Source organism: Macrotis lagotis, chromosome 1, assembly GCF_037893015.1.
Source record: "Macrotis lagotis isolate mMagLag1 chromosome 1, bilby.v1.9.chrom.fasta, whole genome shotgun sequence".
NCBI lineage: Eukaryota > Metazoa > Chordata > Mammalia > Peramelemorphia > Peramelidae > Macrotis > Macrotis lagotis.
Window position 1 is genome coordinate 441,017,013 of NC_133658.1, and position 13,688 is coordinate 441,030,700.

Below are 13,688 nucleotides of genomic sequence, written 5' to 3' on the forward strand. Positions count from 1 at the left end.
GAGCTCTGAATATTTCTGGGGAGAGTAGCTTAACTGAATCTGTGTCCTTTTGGGTTCTTATAATGTTTTCTTAAGAGTTCTGAGTTTCACATTATTCTATGATTTCAAAGCTAATGAACTTATGTTCAAGTGGTCTGATCCAGGATAAAGGCTAATCATTGTTCTGCTGTTCCAAACTCTGCAAAGGTCTTGAATTGGGCTCAAAATACAACAATTCTATTGGATTATCCTTTGTTGAAAGTTCCAATGGAATGCTACTGGATTCATTTACTGCCAGTCACATAGAAAGCTCTATTCCATGTGTGAGAGAGGAGCAGGCTTCACACCTATCTTGGTTATTCTGTTGTAGGTTTCAGACTGAGATGATGAGTGAAACTAAGACCCTATTCTGTTTTTGCTGTCAGAGTCAAAAATCTATTGTTTGCTTCTGAACTTGCTCCTTGCTCAGGACACAGACTAAGATAAGCAATCATTCTTTATCTTGGAATGCAGACCCTAAGTGTAGGTCTCCAAGTCAGTTAATCCTGGATTTGAGAGTAGTAAGCAACAGAACTGCTGGGCAGTATCTCTTCTTGTGCTCTGCATAAAGTTGGACCTCTCTTCTTGCCCTGGTGCACTGATTCTTCCTGCTTAGGAATACCATACAGCTCTTCCTCAGCAGAACGATCTTACTGCTATCCAAAATCCTCTTTCTTCCTAAGATTTCTTTATCTCAGATTGTCTGATCAGGGCTTGGTCTGATGCAGTTTTTAGATCTGTTTGGATATGTGTGTGTGTGGGAGGGAGGCAAGGAGATAGCTATAAATCTTTCTGCTATTCCACCATATTGATGGTCAAATGTCCTAAAACAAAATTTAATACAAATTTATAGATATTGTTTGACTGAATTTCTAGAAGCTAAGTTTTCTCAATATAAAGACAAAATTAACTTTTGTAGTTGCAATATAACTATGCTGATTCCTAATAAGTTTACTACACTAAACTTTTAAGATTTTTTTTCAAAACTGTTGAAGGGTAAGACAAAGAAAGATGAGGATATAGATTCAGATCTCACCTCTAATACTCACATGCCTTCCATTTTCAATTAGCTGCCAAATTTAAAAGTTTCTAGCTCTGCAACAGCTCCCATATTTGCCTTTTTTTTTTTTGCAACTAACAAAGTCACCATGTTGATGCAAGAAGGACCTCATCACATCACAACCAGCAATAGCCTGCTGGTTGGTCTTCTGTCTGAAGTCTCTCTGCATTTCAGTCCACCTTTCACTTAGCTACCAAGTTAAATCAAAGACTGATTATTTCTCTATTCAATAAATTCCAGGGGATTCTGGATACTCCTAAGACTGAACATAAAATGCTATGCATGGGTTTTATAAATCTTTCATAACCTAGTCCTTTTCTATCTTCTTATACTTTAGTCTGCTCTTTGTACTTCTTGCTGATCCTTGCATACAACATTCCATTTCCTGACCAGATAATTTCACTGGTTGTTTCCCCATGTTGTGAACTTTCTCCCCCCCCCCCCCCCAATTCTACTTCTTGGTTTCTCCTTGAAGTCTCAGATAAAATCCATCCTTCTATAAAATCTACTGGGGGGGTGGGGTGGCTGGGTGGCACAGTGGATAGAGCACCAGCCCTGGAGTCAGGAGTACCTGAGTTCAAATCCAGCCTCAGACACTTAGTAATTACCTAGCTGTGTGGCCTTGGGCAAGCCACTTAACCCCATTGCCTTGCAAAAAAACAAAAAAACAAACCCAAAAAAACAACCTAAAAAAATCTACCACCAGTTCTCCTTTACCTTCCCTCTGAGATTATATTCAATTTAGGACATGTGTGTGTGTGTGTGTGTGTGTGTGTGCACACACGCGCACACGCACACACACAAACACACACTATTTGGACATAGCTGTTTGTCTTTTGTCTTTCTAAAGTTCCCAGAGAGCAGGACTAGTTTGAGTATTTTTCTTTTGCTCTTTTTTGTATTCTGCTTAGGACAATGTGTGGAATGAATTCCATCTTTATGACACTAGGTGAATAACAAACACTGGACCTCAGCTTCCTCATAAAAGAAAATAAGGTCACTGTGTCACAACATACTCTTATTTAAATTTCCCCCTGTATTCCTCCTCTTTCTCTCTATTTCTTATAATAAAGAATTGTTCTGAAAAAAAGTGGAGGGAAAAAAGCTGATCAATACATTGAAAAATTCTGATATCAAATTAAATGTTACATACTGTGGGAATCTTCCCCTAGTCCCCAACACATAAACCTTAGCAAGAGTAGAAGTGTCTTCTTATACATCTTCTTTGAAGCAAAATTGAATTTCAGCTATTTCAACTATAATGTAGATGGTTTTCCTGCTTCTATTTATTTCAGTATGCAACAGTGCATATACTTTCCATTCACTGTATTCACATTTTGTCATTTTTTGACAGAACAGTAATATTCTGTAACATTCATTTTTTTCAACATTCAGAGATTGGTTCATTTAGGCTAGGTGATTCAAATGACTAAGGATAACTAGGTATTCTCTTAATATTGCCTTTCTCATCCTGGATATCAACTCCCTATTTTGGTTTTTGATATTTTTCTTTAGTCATTTTCACTCTCATGGTCATTCTCCTAAGGTAAACAGAAATAATGTTCTCCCTTCTTTCTGTTCTCACCTATCCCATCCTTCCCAAGCAGCAATCATGTTCCTTCTTTGGTGTTGGATGTCTTCTTCTTCAAAAAAAAATCTATTTTCATTGTTTAACTTCATATTTTAGCTTTCGCTCATTCTGGGCTTTACCCAATGCTGACACTATTTTTTTTTTTGGATTTTTTTACTTGAAGCAATGTGCCTGGCTAAGTGACTTACCCAAGTCACACAGGTCCTCCTGACTGCAGGGCTGGTGCTCTATTGCTATGTCACCTAGCTGGCCCCTGCTGACACTATTTAAAAAAATATATTTTTTCTAACTACATGAAATGACAATTGTTTTTTTTCAATGTGACAATACCACTAAGTTTTCTACCACATTTCCTCCTACTGTTTTTCAATTTTATGTACCTGAGAATACTTTTAAAATATAACCTAAACCAGAGCGGCAAGGTGGTGCAGTAGATAGAGCACAGGCCCTGGAGTCAGTACCTGAGTTCAAATCAGGTCTCAAACACTTAATAATTACCTAGCTGTGTGGCCTTGGGCAAGCCACTTAACCCCATCTGCTTTGCCAAAAACCTAAAAAATCCCAAAATATAACCTGTGAGAAATGTAGGGTGTTGGTCTTCACAGGATGTGGAGAGGAGCCCTTAAGGAATCCATTACAAAGGGGGAATCATAATCCAATCATAAGACTGGAAGAGTTTTTTTTCCTATTCCCATTACAGGGATACCAAACCCCAAACTGGTTCTCAACCTGTCAAGAGTGACCTAGAAATTAACCCCATTTGCCTTGTCAAAAATTTAAAAAAAAAAAAAAAAAAAAAGAGTGACCTAGAGATCTTGACCTAATGCTACTGAGTTTGCTCAATTAGGTAATTGAATATTAACCCACATATCCCATGTGACGATTGGGGTTCATTAGCATATCATGCCTGGGATGATGTGGGGGGGATCAAATTAGGGGCATGTCATGGAATGAGTGGACCTCTCAGATTGTAATTCAAACTATGAACATCCAAGAGGGAGGGGAAAGAGTTTCTGAAGACCATAAATTACCTGACTTTGAAGACTAATTCGTACTTCACGCCTAGGTAAAGTACCCATACCTTGTAAGGTGTATCTTGCAAGGTTCGTGAATAAAATGTACAATTTTCTCTCACTCTAGCATGTTTTTCTTTTCATTCATTTATAACATAACCCAAACCATCTATATTGAAATTGGTACTCTAAGAGCCATGGGAAAACAAATAAAAGCCATATTTTAGCAGTGCCTTGCTGAAATGCTAAAGTCAACTAAAAACACAAGAAAATTTCACTCTATCTTGAAGAGTTTATGTCATACTTTCTCAGTGCAATCACTGAAAAAAGACAGGATCATATCGTTCCTATGCATTTATTCCCCCCAGTCTTTGAAATCAGGTTTCTAACCCCATTCTTATTGTTCTACAAGTGTTCTAAAATTTTAGATGTAGCAGACAACATCATGAAATACAGTAATTGGGAACTTGCAAAGAGATAAAAATCTTTCTTTTCTTTTTCTTTTTGGTTTTGTTTTGTTTCATTTTTGCAAGGCAATGGGGTTAGGTCATTTGCCCAATGTCACAGCTAGGTAATATAATATCACATAAGAAATTTAAAATACTCAGTTGGCATTGAGAAAATCATCTGCTATACAAGAAAAGGTGGTTGTTTTATTCTTACAGAATAAGAGAAAATAAAAACCTATATGACTATAAAGTGTTTGACATTAAAAACAACTGCTATGTGAATGTTAACTTTTTATTATCTCTTCAGATAGATAACTCTATATGGGTTGATCTTCTGTGTAATCTAAAATAACTGGAGTTTTCAAGTTTTGATTATGATAGTGATGTTCTTAAATGTTCTTTTTTTTTTTTAAGGTTTTTGCAAGGCAAATGGAGTTAAGTGGCTTGCCCAAGCCCACACAGCTAGGTAATTATTAAGTGTCTGAGGCTGGATTTGAACTCAGGTACTCCTGATTCCAGGGCTGGTACTCTATCCACTGCACCATCTAGTCACCCCTAAATGTTCTAATATTAAGAAATGTTGGTCAATAATTCTATCAGTTATAATTACTAGTAGGGATAAAATTTCTTATATACTAAACATTTGGAAGTATAAAGTTCTGCTTTTAGCAATGATGAAGAAAATCTAAATTTCTTATGTATTATATTTGCTTATTGTAACTACAGTTTTTTGGCCATGACTTATGAATTTCATTAAGATTGCTAAGTGAAGTACAAAGAAAACCTTGTGATCATAAAAAGAGACTTTTAGGACCTTCTGATCATAAATCTTTATCAAGAATTCTCTGTGCTGCAAAATTTCTAGGGAATAAAGGGAAAAATCTTTGCATCAAAACTTCAGCTAAGAATGTATTTCATATGTAAGCTAATTTGAAGATTTAATGTCAGATTATTTATAGAGATAAGGTAAAGACAAATTGTATTTGAGTAAATCTTTAGGCATATGTAACTTAAACTTTTTTATTTGTGATGAGTAATTTAATTAGGTTTGTTCTCCCAATCTTAAACAAACATGCCCTTTCTTTTGTAAACACTGTTTGATTCAAGGAAGGTAGTACTTGTGGTAAGTGGGACTTGTTTAAGTCTTGGGAATTTTTTAAGACTTATTTCTGAAGCCTGTAGATAATTTTATATCAACTTGAGTTTGATAATTTGTTTTTAAGATTTATTTTTGCTTTAAAGGTTGAATAAGAAAGATATCTCTTGAGGCAGTTAGGTGGCACTGTGGATAGAACACTGGTCCTGGAGTCAGGAGGACCTGAGTTCAAATGTGATTTTGCACACTTAAAAATTACCTAGCTGTGTGACATTGGGCAAGTTACTTAACCCTATTGCCTTGCAAAAACAAAACAAAAACAACGAAAATAGAAAGATATCACTTTATATGTTCCCAACTAGTGTATTTCATGATGTTTGCTATATCTGTAATTTAGAACTCTTGAAGAACACTATGCAAATTCTTTGACAGTCACCTAAAAATGTTCTGTTTTTCAAGAATTCTGGAAGCAATGGTTTGTTGTCTACATCTCTTTGAAGATGGATAATAACTAAAAATATTAATAGAGAAAATTGTTTCTACAGAATCGTTTCTTCTTTCTTTTTTTGGCAAGGCAATGGCATTAAGTGACTTTATCCAAGGTCACACAGCTAGGTAATTATTAAGTGTCTGAGGCTGGATTTGAATTCAGGTCCTCCTGAATCCAAGGCCGATGCTCTATCCACTGCACTACCTAGCTACCTCTACAAAATCTATTTTCATATGCAACTTGGAATTGTTGTGTTTATATATCCCACACCTATTATTGTTAGCTTTGAACCAAAATCATGTGTGCAACATGTGAAAATTGTGATTTTTTTTTTTGTGATAATCACTTGCTATTTCTGTGTGAGACTGTTGTCAGTGTTTGATCCTTGTAAGGAACTCACTTAAAAATTCTGATTTAGAATTTGCTATTTAAGATCTGATGGTACTGTTTAATTGACACTTTTATTTTGTATTTTACTCTAGGTATGATCAGTGAAAGAAATGCTTTTGGAACAATATTCTATTGAAGCTCTAAGGCTTGATTTCTTACTGTTTCCTAAATGTGACATTTGGAAAATGTCTTACCTGGTAGAATTAAAATGTGGTTTAAGACATCTGGCCACACACATGACCTCTGTGTGGAAAAACAGTCATTTAAATAAACAAATTGTTCATTCTGATGCCCTTGATTTTTGTGGGAAATTGCTGTAATCATGGCAGATGATCTATATTAAAATCAGGTATATAAATTTAAGTCCTTTGGCCTACATTTATCAAATCCTAATAGCCAGATAAGGTTAGAATAAAGCCTTGACATTTGTTGTCAGCTACATATTTCTGTGAGAATTAAGGTCCTTTAGTTTTTTTTTTTAACATTAAGACATTAAGATATTATTTTCAGTTTTTTTTAGGTTTTTCTTTTTTGGCAAGGCAATGGGGTTAAGTGGCTTGCCCAAGGCCACACAGCTAGGTAATTATTAAGTGTCTGAGGGCAGATTTGAACTTAGGTACTCCTGACTCCAGGGCTGGTGCTCTATCCACTGCACCACTTAGCCATCCCGATGTTATTTTCTATTATGACAGTCTCAAGTTCTATTTTAAGCAAAGGAATGTTGAGTATATCAGAAAAATGATGAACTATGGTCTATTTTTAAAATTATTTCAAAGATAATTTCATTTTCGTTAAAGGATTTTTTGATTAATGTTTTTTTTTTTTAGATTTTCTAAGGCAATGGGGTTAAATGGCTTGCCCAAGGCCACACGGCTAGGTAATTATTATTAAGTGTCTGAGGCCGGATTTGAACTCAGGTACTCCTGACTCCAAAGCCAGTACTCTATCCACTGCGTCACCTAGCCACCCCTTTTGATTCATTTTTAAACATTAGAAAAAGGATAAAACTTTTATTTGTAATACACTTACTGGATACTCTATATTTTCAAATGATTATATGTTACCAGCTCAAGTTAAAATGTTTATGTTACAAGTTCAAGTTAATTTGGCAATCTTTAATGAATTTACTTTTGTACTATTAAAGTTTATTTTGTTAAATGGAGTAGCATTCACCTAAAAGGAAGAAAATAATGTCAAAAGCAAAACTAGGTTAATTCCTGTTTGTAACTGAATTTTCTGAGTATGTCAACATGACAGTGGGCAAGTCAAAATATAAATTGCCATGATCTAAGAAGTGCCAGAGTTTTATTTTCTAGTAATGAAAATATGAGTTTTGGCCTGTATAATAGTTGTGTTATATTCTGCTACTAGAAAGGATGATCTCCACATGTAACCTCAACTGAAGACGACTTCTAGAACAGACCCCAGAGATACAGAAGGATGTCTCTAGAAGAAAGAAAAACTGCAGCAGAAGTTTATGTTGTTTACCTTCTCCCTATTGCATCTATTTGTATGGGTTATTTAATCAATGGGGATTGCTCCCTTTTGATATCTAACTTTACATAGACCTCATGTTTGTTGCCTATCCATTACCAGGACTAGATTACCAGGATTTACAATGTGATCCCATAAATATGACTATAAAAGATGTATATTGGGAGGTGTGTCAGACTTATAGATGTGAAGTAGAAATAACAGAGAGGGACCTGGTAGTAAGATTTAGTATAGCAGTACAACACTGGCAGTCCAGGACAATCCATGTTCAACCTTAGTGTCCCCAGTGGAAGAATGGAAATTTCCCAATGACCCTCAAATTGTGATGGTAATTGAAGCTAAGAACCTAAGACAGACTGTAGGAATAGAAGCAGGATGCAGACACAAATGTCTGGGTAAAATGGTTAATGGTGAGAAACATGAAAGGGATGATGGTCTCTATCTTAACCTCCTTATACTATTAGCTGCTCGGGTTGCAGTATTAGTGGATGAATACTATAATAACCTATGTATGGGGACTAGTACAAAGGTTAATAGAAACCTCCATTACCAAATACTTATATAGTATAAGCAGAATAACTTTTGCTTACTTGAAGGAAAAAAGATCAAGAAAGGAAAAAATGATTACTGAATTTGAGAAGTTGAAAAAGGATGTGGAAATGAAATTTTGGATGAAGGAAGAGGAAGGAATTAAGAAGCAATTACTTTTCATTTCCACACTAGTTATGTGTGACTGTGAAAACCAGTTATAATTAGATTGATGTATAGAGGGGAAGTGGGAAATGTCATCAGGGGCAGAGATTCATGTAAGAGAATCAGGTGCTTCAGATAGCCTGTGACCTCTGGGGAGCCAGTGGGGAATAAGGGAAGGGACTTGCATTTTGGGACAGGGATAAAAAGCTGAGTCTTTGCTCTCTAAGGAAGTGTCTGTTTTCAGTTTACCTGTTCTTAAGAATGTAACAATAAAGAATCCTCTTTGCTTCACTAAAGACTATTCTGAGATCTTGGTATGGTACATTTTTCTTGCACATTCATTTCTGACCTTCACCTTCTCCATGACAAAAATGTTTATGAGAAGCTCTTAAATAATATTCTTGACTCTAGTATCCTCTCTAATTTATCCTTCTCACAGTTGCTGAAATAATATCCTGATGACCTGGCCTGATCACAATACTCCCCTAAATACGGCCCTCAGTGACTACCTTCATAATCTAGCATTTGAAGTCCCCTACAATCTGGCTCTAATTCCCAGACCTATTTCACAACTCTACATTTCAGTCAAATCAATGATAAGGTTGCCTATCTTATCAAGCATATAGTACCTCTTGATTTCTATCAAAATTCTATTTCTTCCAAGTGCAGCACAAGGGCCACCTTCTTGCTGATGCCTTCCCTGATCCCCCAGCTAAAAGCATTCTATTATTCCTCAGGTTTTTTTATAAAGAGCACCCACCTGGCCCTTTCTTTTGCCCTCATCATACAATACTTTGGATTATAGTTATCTCAACATCCCTGCTATGTTATGCCTCTTTATAGCGATTAAGAAACAAAACAAGCATTTAACATAAAAATATTGCTCTTGTTCAAAGTATTTTACAATTCTAATTTTCTATTTCTGACTTCCTATGGATTTCTAATAATGACTACAGTAATTAACTTATTCGTATTAGTAATGAGTCTAAATTGGTACATCATCTACCTGTATGAGTAGACAGAAAGTGTATAATTTTCCAATTTTATATTTCCAAAGCCCAGTAGAGAACCTTGAACATAGTAGATACTTGATAAACATATGTTGAAAAAAAAACTTTTTTCTGGGATTCTAGTAACAACCTTTCTCTCTGATCAATTTTTTAAAACATTTTTTACTTTATTCCTTCCCTCCAACCTTATATAGTTTTAAAATAACTTCATTGTCTTGTAGCCTTTTTTAAGGGAGGAAGAGGGGCAATGGTGTTAAGTGACTTGCCAAGGTCATACAGCTACTACGTATCAAGTGTCTGATGCTAGATTTGAACTCAGGTCCTCCTGACTCCAGGGGCAGTACTCTATCTACTGTGCCACCTAGTTGCCCCCCCTTTTTTTAATACAATTGTCCCAATTTTTTAAGACAATCTAAGAGGGGTTTACTTTATACTGAATGCAATAGGCTCTAATGTACAACTCTGAATTTACAATTATTCATCTAACGGTTGTTAGATTTTTAAGAACCTACCTCAGCCATGTTGATGGATCCCACTGCCAATGTTTTGTAGCCCAAAATAGTTCGGTTTTTGTATCGTTTCCTTCTCTGCAGCATAATCTGAAGTTTGTTGCCTTCTCTTTTCAAGAAATGAGGATACTGTACAATACAATTCAAAAGTTAAAACTTCCACACTTCTGACATTACTATTTAACTTTATAAGTTTATAAAAATCTATCTCCCAAAACAAATCAAGACTTTCCATTGTATGGAATAAGTAAATAAGAAGCAAATTGAATAGCATAATACAGCTATATAAATCCCAAGGGGGTGGTCATTACTAGAATGGCTTCTACCTAACAGTAATGGTAAATCTCAGGGAATAAAACCTCATGTCTAATCAAAAATAAACAAACAAACAAATCCCAAGACAATCAGTATCTGACAATATTTTAACATATGGGAAGTTAAATGTTTTAATCTCTGTTAAGATTTAGAGAGTAAATATTTTTATAAACATCACATTTAAAAATGGATATAAGCACAAGGGCTTATACTTAAAGAACTGAAATTCAAAGTTTATAACAAATGATGGCTCAGCACTTTATATATCTAATTTCTTCTTCGTTCTACTAAAATGAACTTTAACACAATAGAAGAAAAAGGAGTTATAAAAAGAACTACAGTTCCTTTTAGAGGTAATTTACATATCTATTTTCCATATTAATAGGTATTCTCAGCTTAGTGAAAATATTTATTTCTTGTATTTATAAGTGATCCATACCTAATAGGACTAAAAATGGCTTAATGTATGTAAATTGTATGTATATGTATATATTATAGACATGTATTGTATGTATAAAAAATAATGTAAGATAGTCAATGAAATTCATTAGCACACATTAAAATACAGTCTTTATAGTTTAACAAGGCTCATTATGTTCAATTACATTTTAATTATGCCCATGCTTACAAATGCAATTTCTATGCATGTAACTAAAAAGATTGTTTCCTATGAAGTTTTGCATTGCTTCACATGTAGTTTGTCACCTACATCAAATGACTCTTTCAATCACCCGGTTATCTACATATATATATTTTAGCATATTCATACACATTGGTATACTGTATTGTATTCATATATAAAGTTGTTCTGTATTTGAATAAATAAGTATATATTCAAAAATTCTTGCTAAATACAAATAGAGAGAAGATAGGATGGAAAGAAAAAGTTTTTGCATAAATAAAACCAATGTAACCATTATTAAAAGGAATACAGAAAGCTGGGAAACAATTCTCATGGTTGTGCTTTTGTAAGAAATAATCAGTGGATGGACTATGGAAAAGGATGGAGAAATGCTGAGTGAAGTGAGTGGAATCAGGAGAACATTGTACACATTAAAAGCAACATTGTGAGATGATCAACTATGATGAATACAGCTCATCTCAACAGTTCAGTGACTATGGACAATTCTGAGAGACTTGTCAAGGAAAATGCCATCCATATCCAGGGAAAAAATATGGAATCTGAGTGCACAGCAAAACATACTATGTTCTAATCTGAAAAACTTCTTTTATGTTTGCCCCCTTAGTTAACTTTTTTCATAAAGCGTCTAACATGGAAATACGTTAATCATGATTGTAGTCGTTCAAACTATATCAGATTGTTCAATGCCATGGGGAGGTGGGAAGGAAGAGAGGTAGAAAAATGTAGAATTCAAAAGTTTGCAAAAGAATGAATGTTGAAAACTATCTTTGTATGTAATTGGAAAAAAAATAAGGAAAGAGAACTTTCAAACAACTCTTTCTAAAATTTAAAAATAAAGTAAAAAACCCACCATAGGTGGACAAGATAGAATCTAATTCTGTACTAAACTGTGTAAATTTTATATGAAATGGAAATGATATACAGAATGGTCGCTCTTACTAATTCCAAGATCAGCAAATGTAAAAATGTACAATACAGAAGTAACAAAGTAATGTAAAAGCAGAAGTAACAAAGCTAGTTTTTGCTGGAGAGATGAAGGATATAAAAAAAAGGAAATAGTTGAAAAGGATTTTATCTTTTCAGAAAAAAAAATCTTTTGAAAACTTAGATTTGGAACAAAATCCATTAAAATCATTAAGTGGGGTGGGGGCGGCTAGGTGCCGCAGTGGATAGAGCACTGGCCCTGGAGTAAGGAGTACCCGAGTTCAAATCCGGCCTCAGACACTTAATAATTACCTAGCCATGTGGCCCTTGGGCAAGCCACTTAATAACCCCATTGTCCTGCAAAAGCTTAAAAAAAATCATGGAAACACTGAAATTAAAAACTAGAGCAAATAGGTGGCACAGCTGATAGAATGCTGGGCCTGGATGCAGGAAGAACTAAGTTAAAAGCCTGCTTCAGACTATGTGACCCTGGGCAAGTCATTTAAGCTCTGGCTGGCTCAGTTTTCTCAACTGCAAAATGGAAACAATAATGATATCTATTTCTCAGGGCAGTTGTGAGAATTAAATGAAATAATTGTAAAGTGCTCAGAAGAATGACTTATATATAGTAGGTACTTAATAAATGATTATTCCCATTCCTATTAAAATTCTGTTCTGCCACTAATTTCACTGTTCTAGTAAAGACAACGTCTTTTATAAACATAAAAGGTTCAAAAGGATTTAAAACTAAAATATTTTAACATCTGAAAAGAAAAGAAAAGAAAAAGAATCAGATATGATATTATATACACCCATTATCCCTGCTGCTGGGAAAGACTGAGGCTGGCAGATTGCTTGGGCTCAGAAGTTCTGTGCAGCAGTGCATTAGTATTCTCATTAATAGAAAGAATGGCTCATGGAGTCTGACACAAAATACAGTCAGTTCCTGGGAGAAGGGATAGAGGGAAATAAACTCATGACATTAATGATTAAACTTAAAATTTTAGTTTGTGTCTATGTTCATGAATTTAAGTTTCATAAATTCATGAACATAGACACAAATTAAAATCTCAGTCAATGGGCAGAACAAAGGGCTTTCACTATTCTTAATTTATTTAACATTTTATCTTTCCCCCAATTATATGGGGAATTTTGGCATTTTTTACTATTAACAATGAAAAATTTTAGCATTCTTTTGGACTTTTTTCTCAAATTTTGAGCTCTGAATTCTCTCTCTCTCTCCTTTCCCACTTCATTGAGAAAGCAAGCAATTTATTTAAATGTGTAGTCATGCAAAAGATATTTCCATGTACCTCATTCTGTGGGGAAAAAAAAAGAAAACTAAAGAAACTAAAGAAAAAAGTATCTTTTGGACAGTAACTTTTATCCTAAATTCTACAGATTTTCTTAGATCACTGTATTGCTGAGAATATATTCATAGTACATCATCAAATAATATTACTGTTTCTGTGTACAATTTTCTCTGGGTTCTGTTCATTTCATTTTGCATCTGTTCAGGTAAGTCTTCCCATGTTTTTCTGAGAGCAACTTTCTCATCTTTTCTTAGAACAAAATAGTATTCCATTACATTTTTATATAATACTGTCTTCCATTTAGCTAAACACAATAAAACTTCTGGATACATCCTGTCAGGAAACATTGGCATCTAATAAGACTATGCAATTGTAAGAAGAGACAGAAAGAACATGAGAATGTGTGGTACAGAGTGCTGGATTGATCATAGACTCATCCTCTCCAAGCTAAATATACACATTCAACCTAAGTGGTGATCCCAAAGTAAAATAATTACAGAATAATTTATGTTAATAATTGTTAATAATGTTAATAATTAATCTCTGAAGATTAGAGTGCTTCTCTGAGCAGGTAAAATTTGATGTTAACGTGAAGGGAAAGTTGAGCCAACACACAACTGACAACAGTACAACAGAAAAAGAGTGGACAGCTTCCACAGATTTAGTGCATAACACTTCAT

The 13,688-nt window shown here is 34.5% G+C and overlaps 1 protein-coding gene across 5 annotated transcripts in view; it reads right to left on the minus strand.

Moving 5' to 3' along the window:
• PACS2 (phosphofurin acidic cluster sorting protein 2) overlaps positions 1-13,688 on the minus strand; it is a 342,997-nt gene that overhangs the window by 188,565 nt on the left and 140,744 nt on the right. For all 5 annotated transcript variants that reach the window (XM_074213318.1, XM_074213320.1, XM_074213321.1 and 2 more), the window contains one exon: positions 9,817-9,942. In XM_074213318.1, the coding sequence (XP_074069419.1) occupies positions 9,817-9,942 (126 nt within the window). The remainder of the gene's footprint in view (positions 1-9,816; positions 9,943-13,688) is intronic.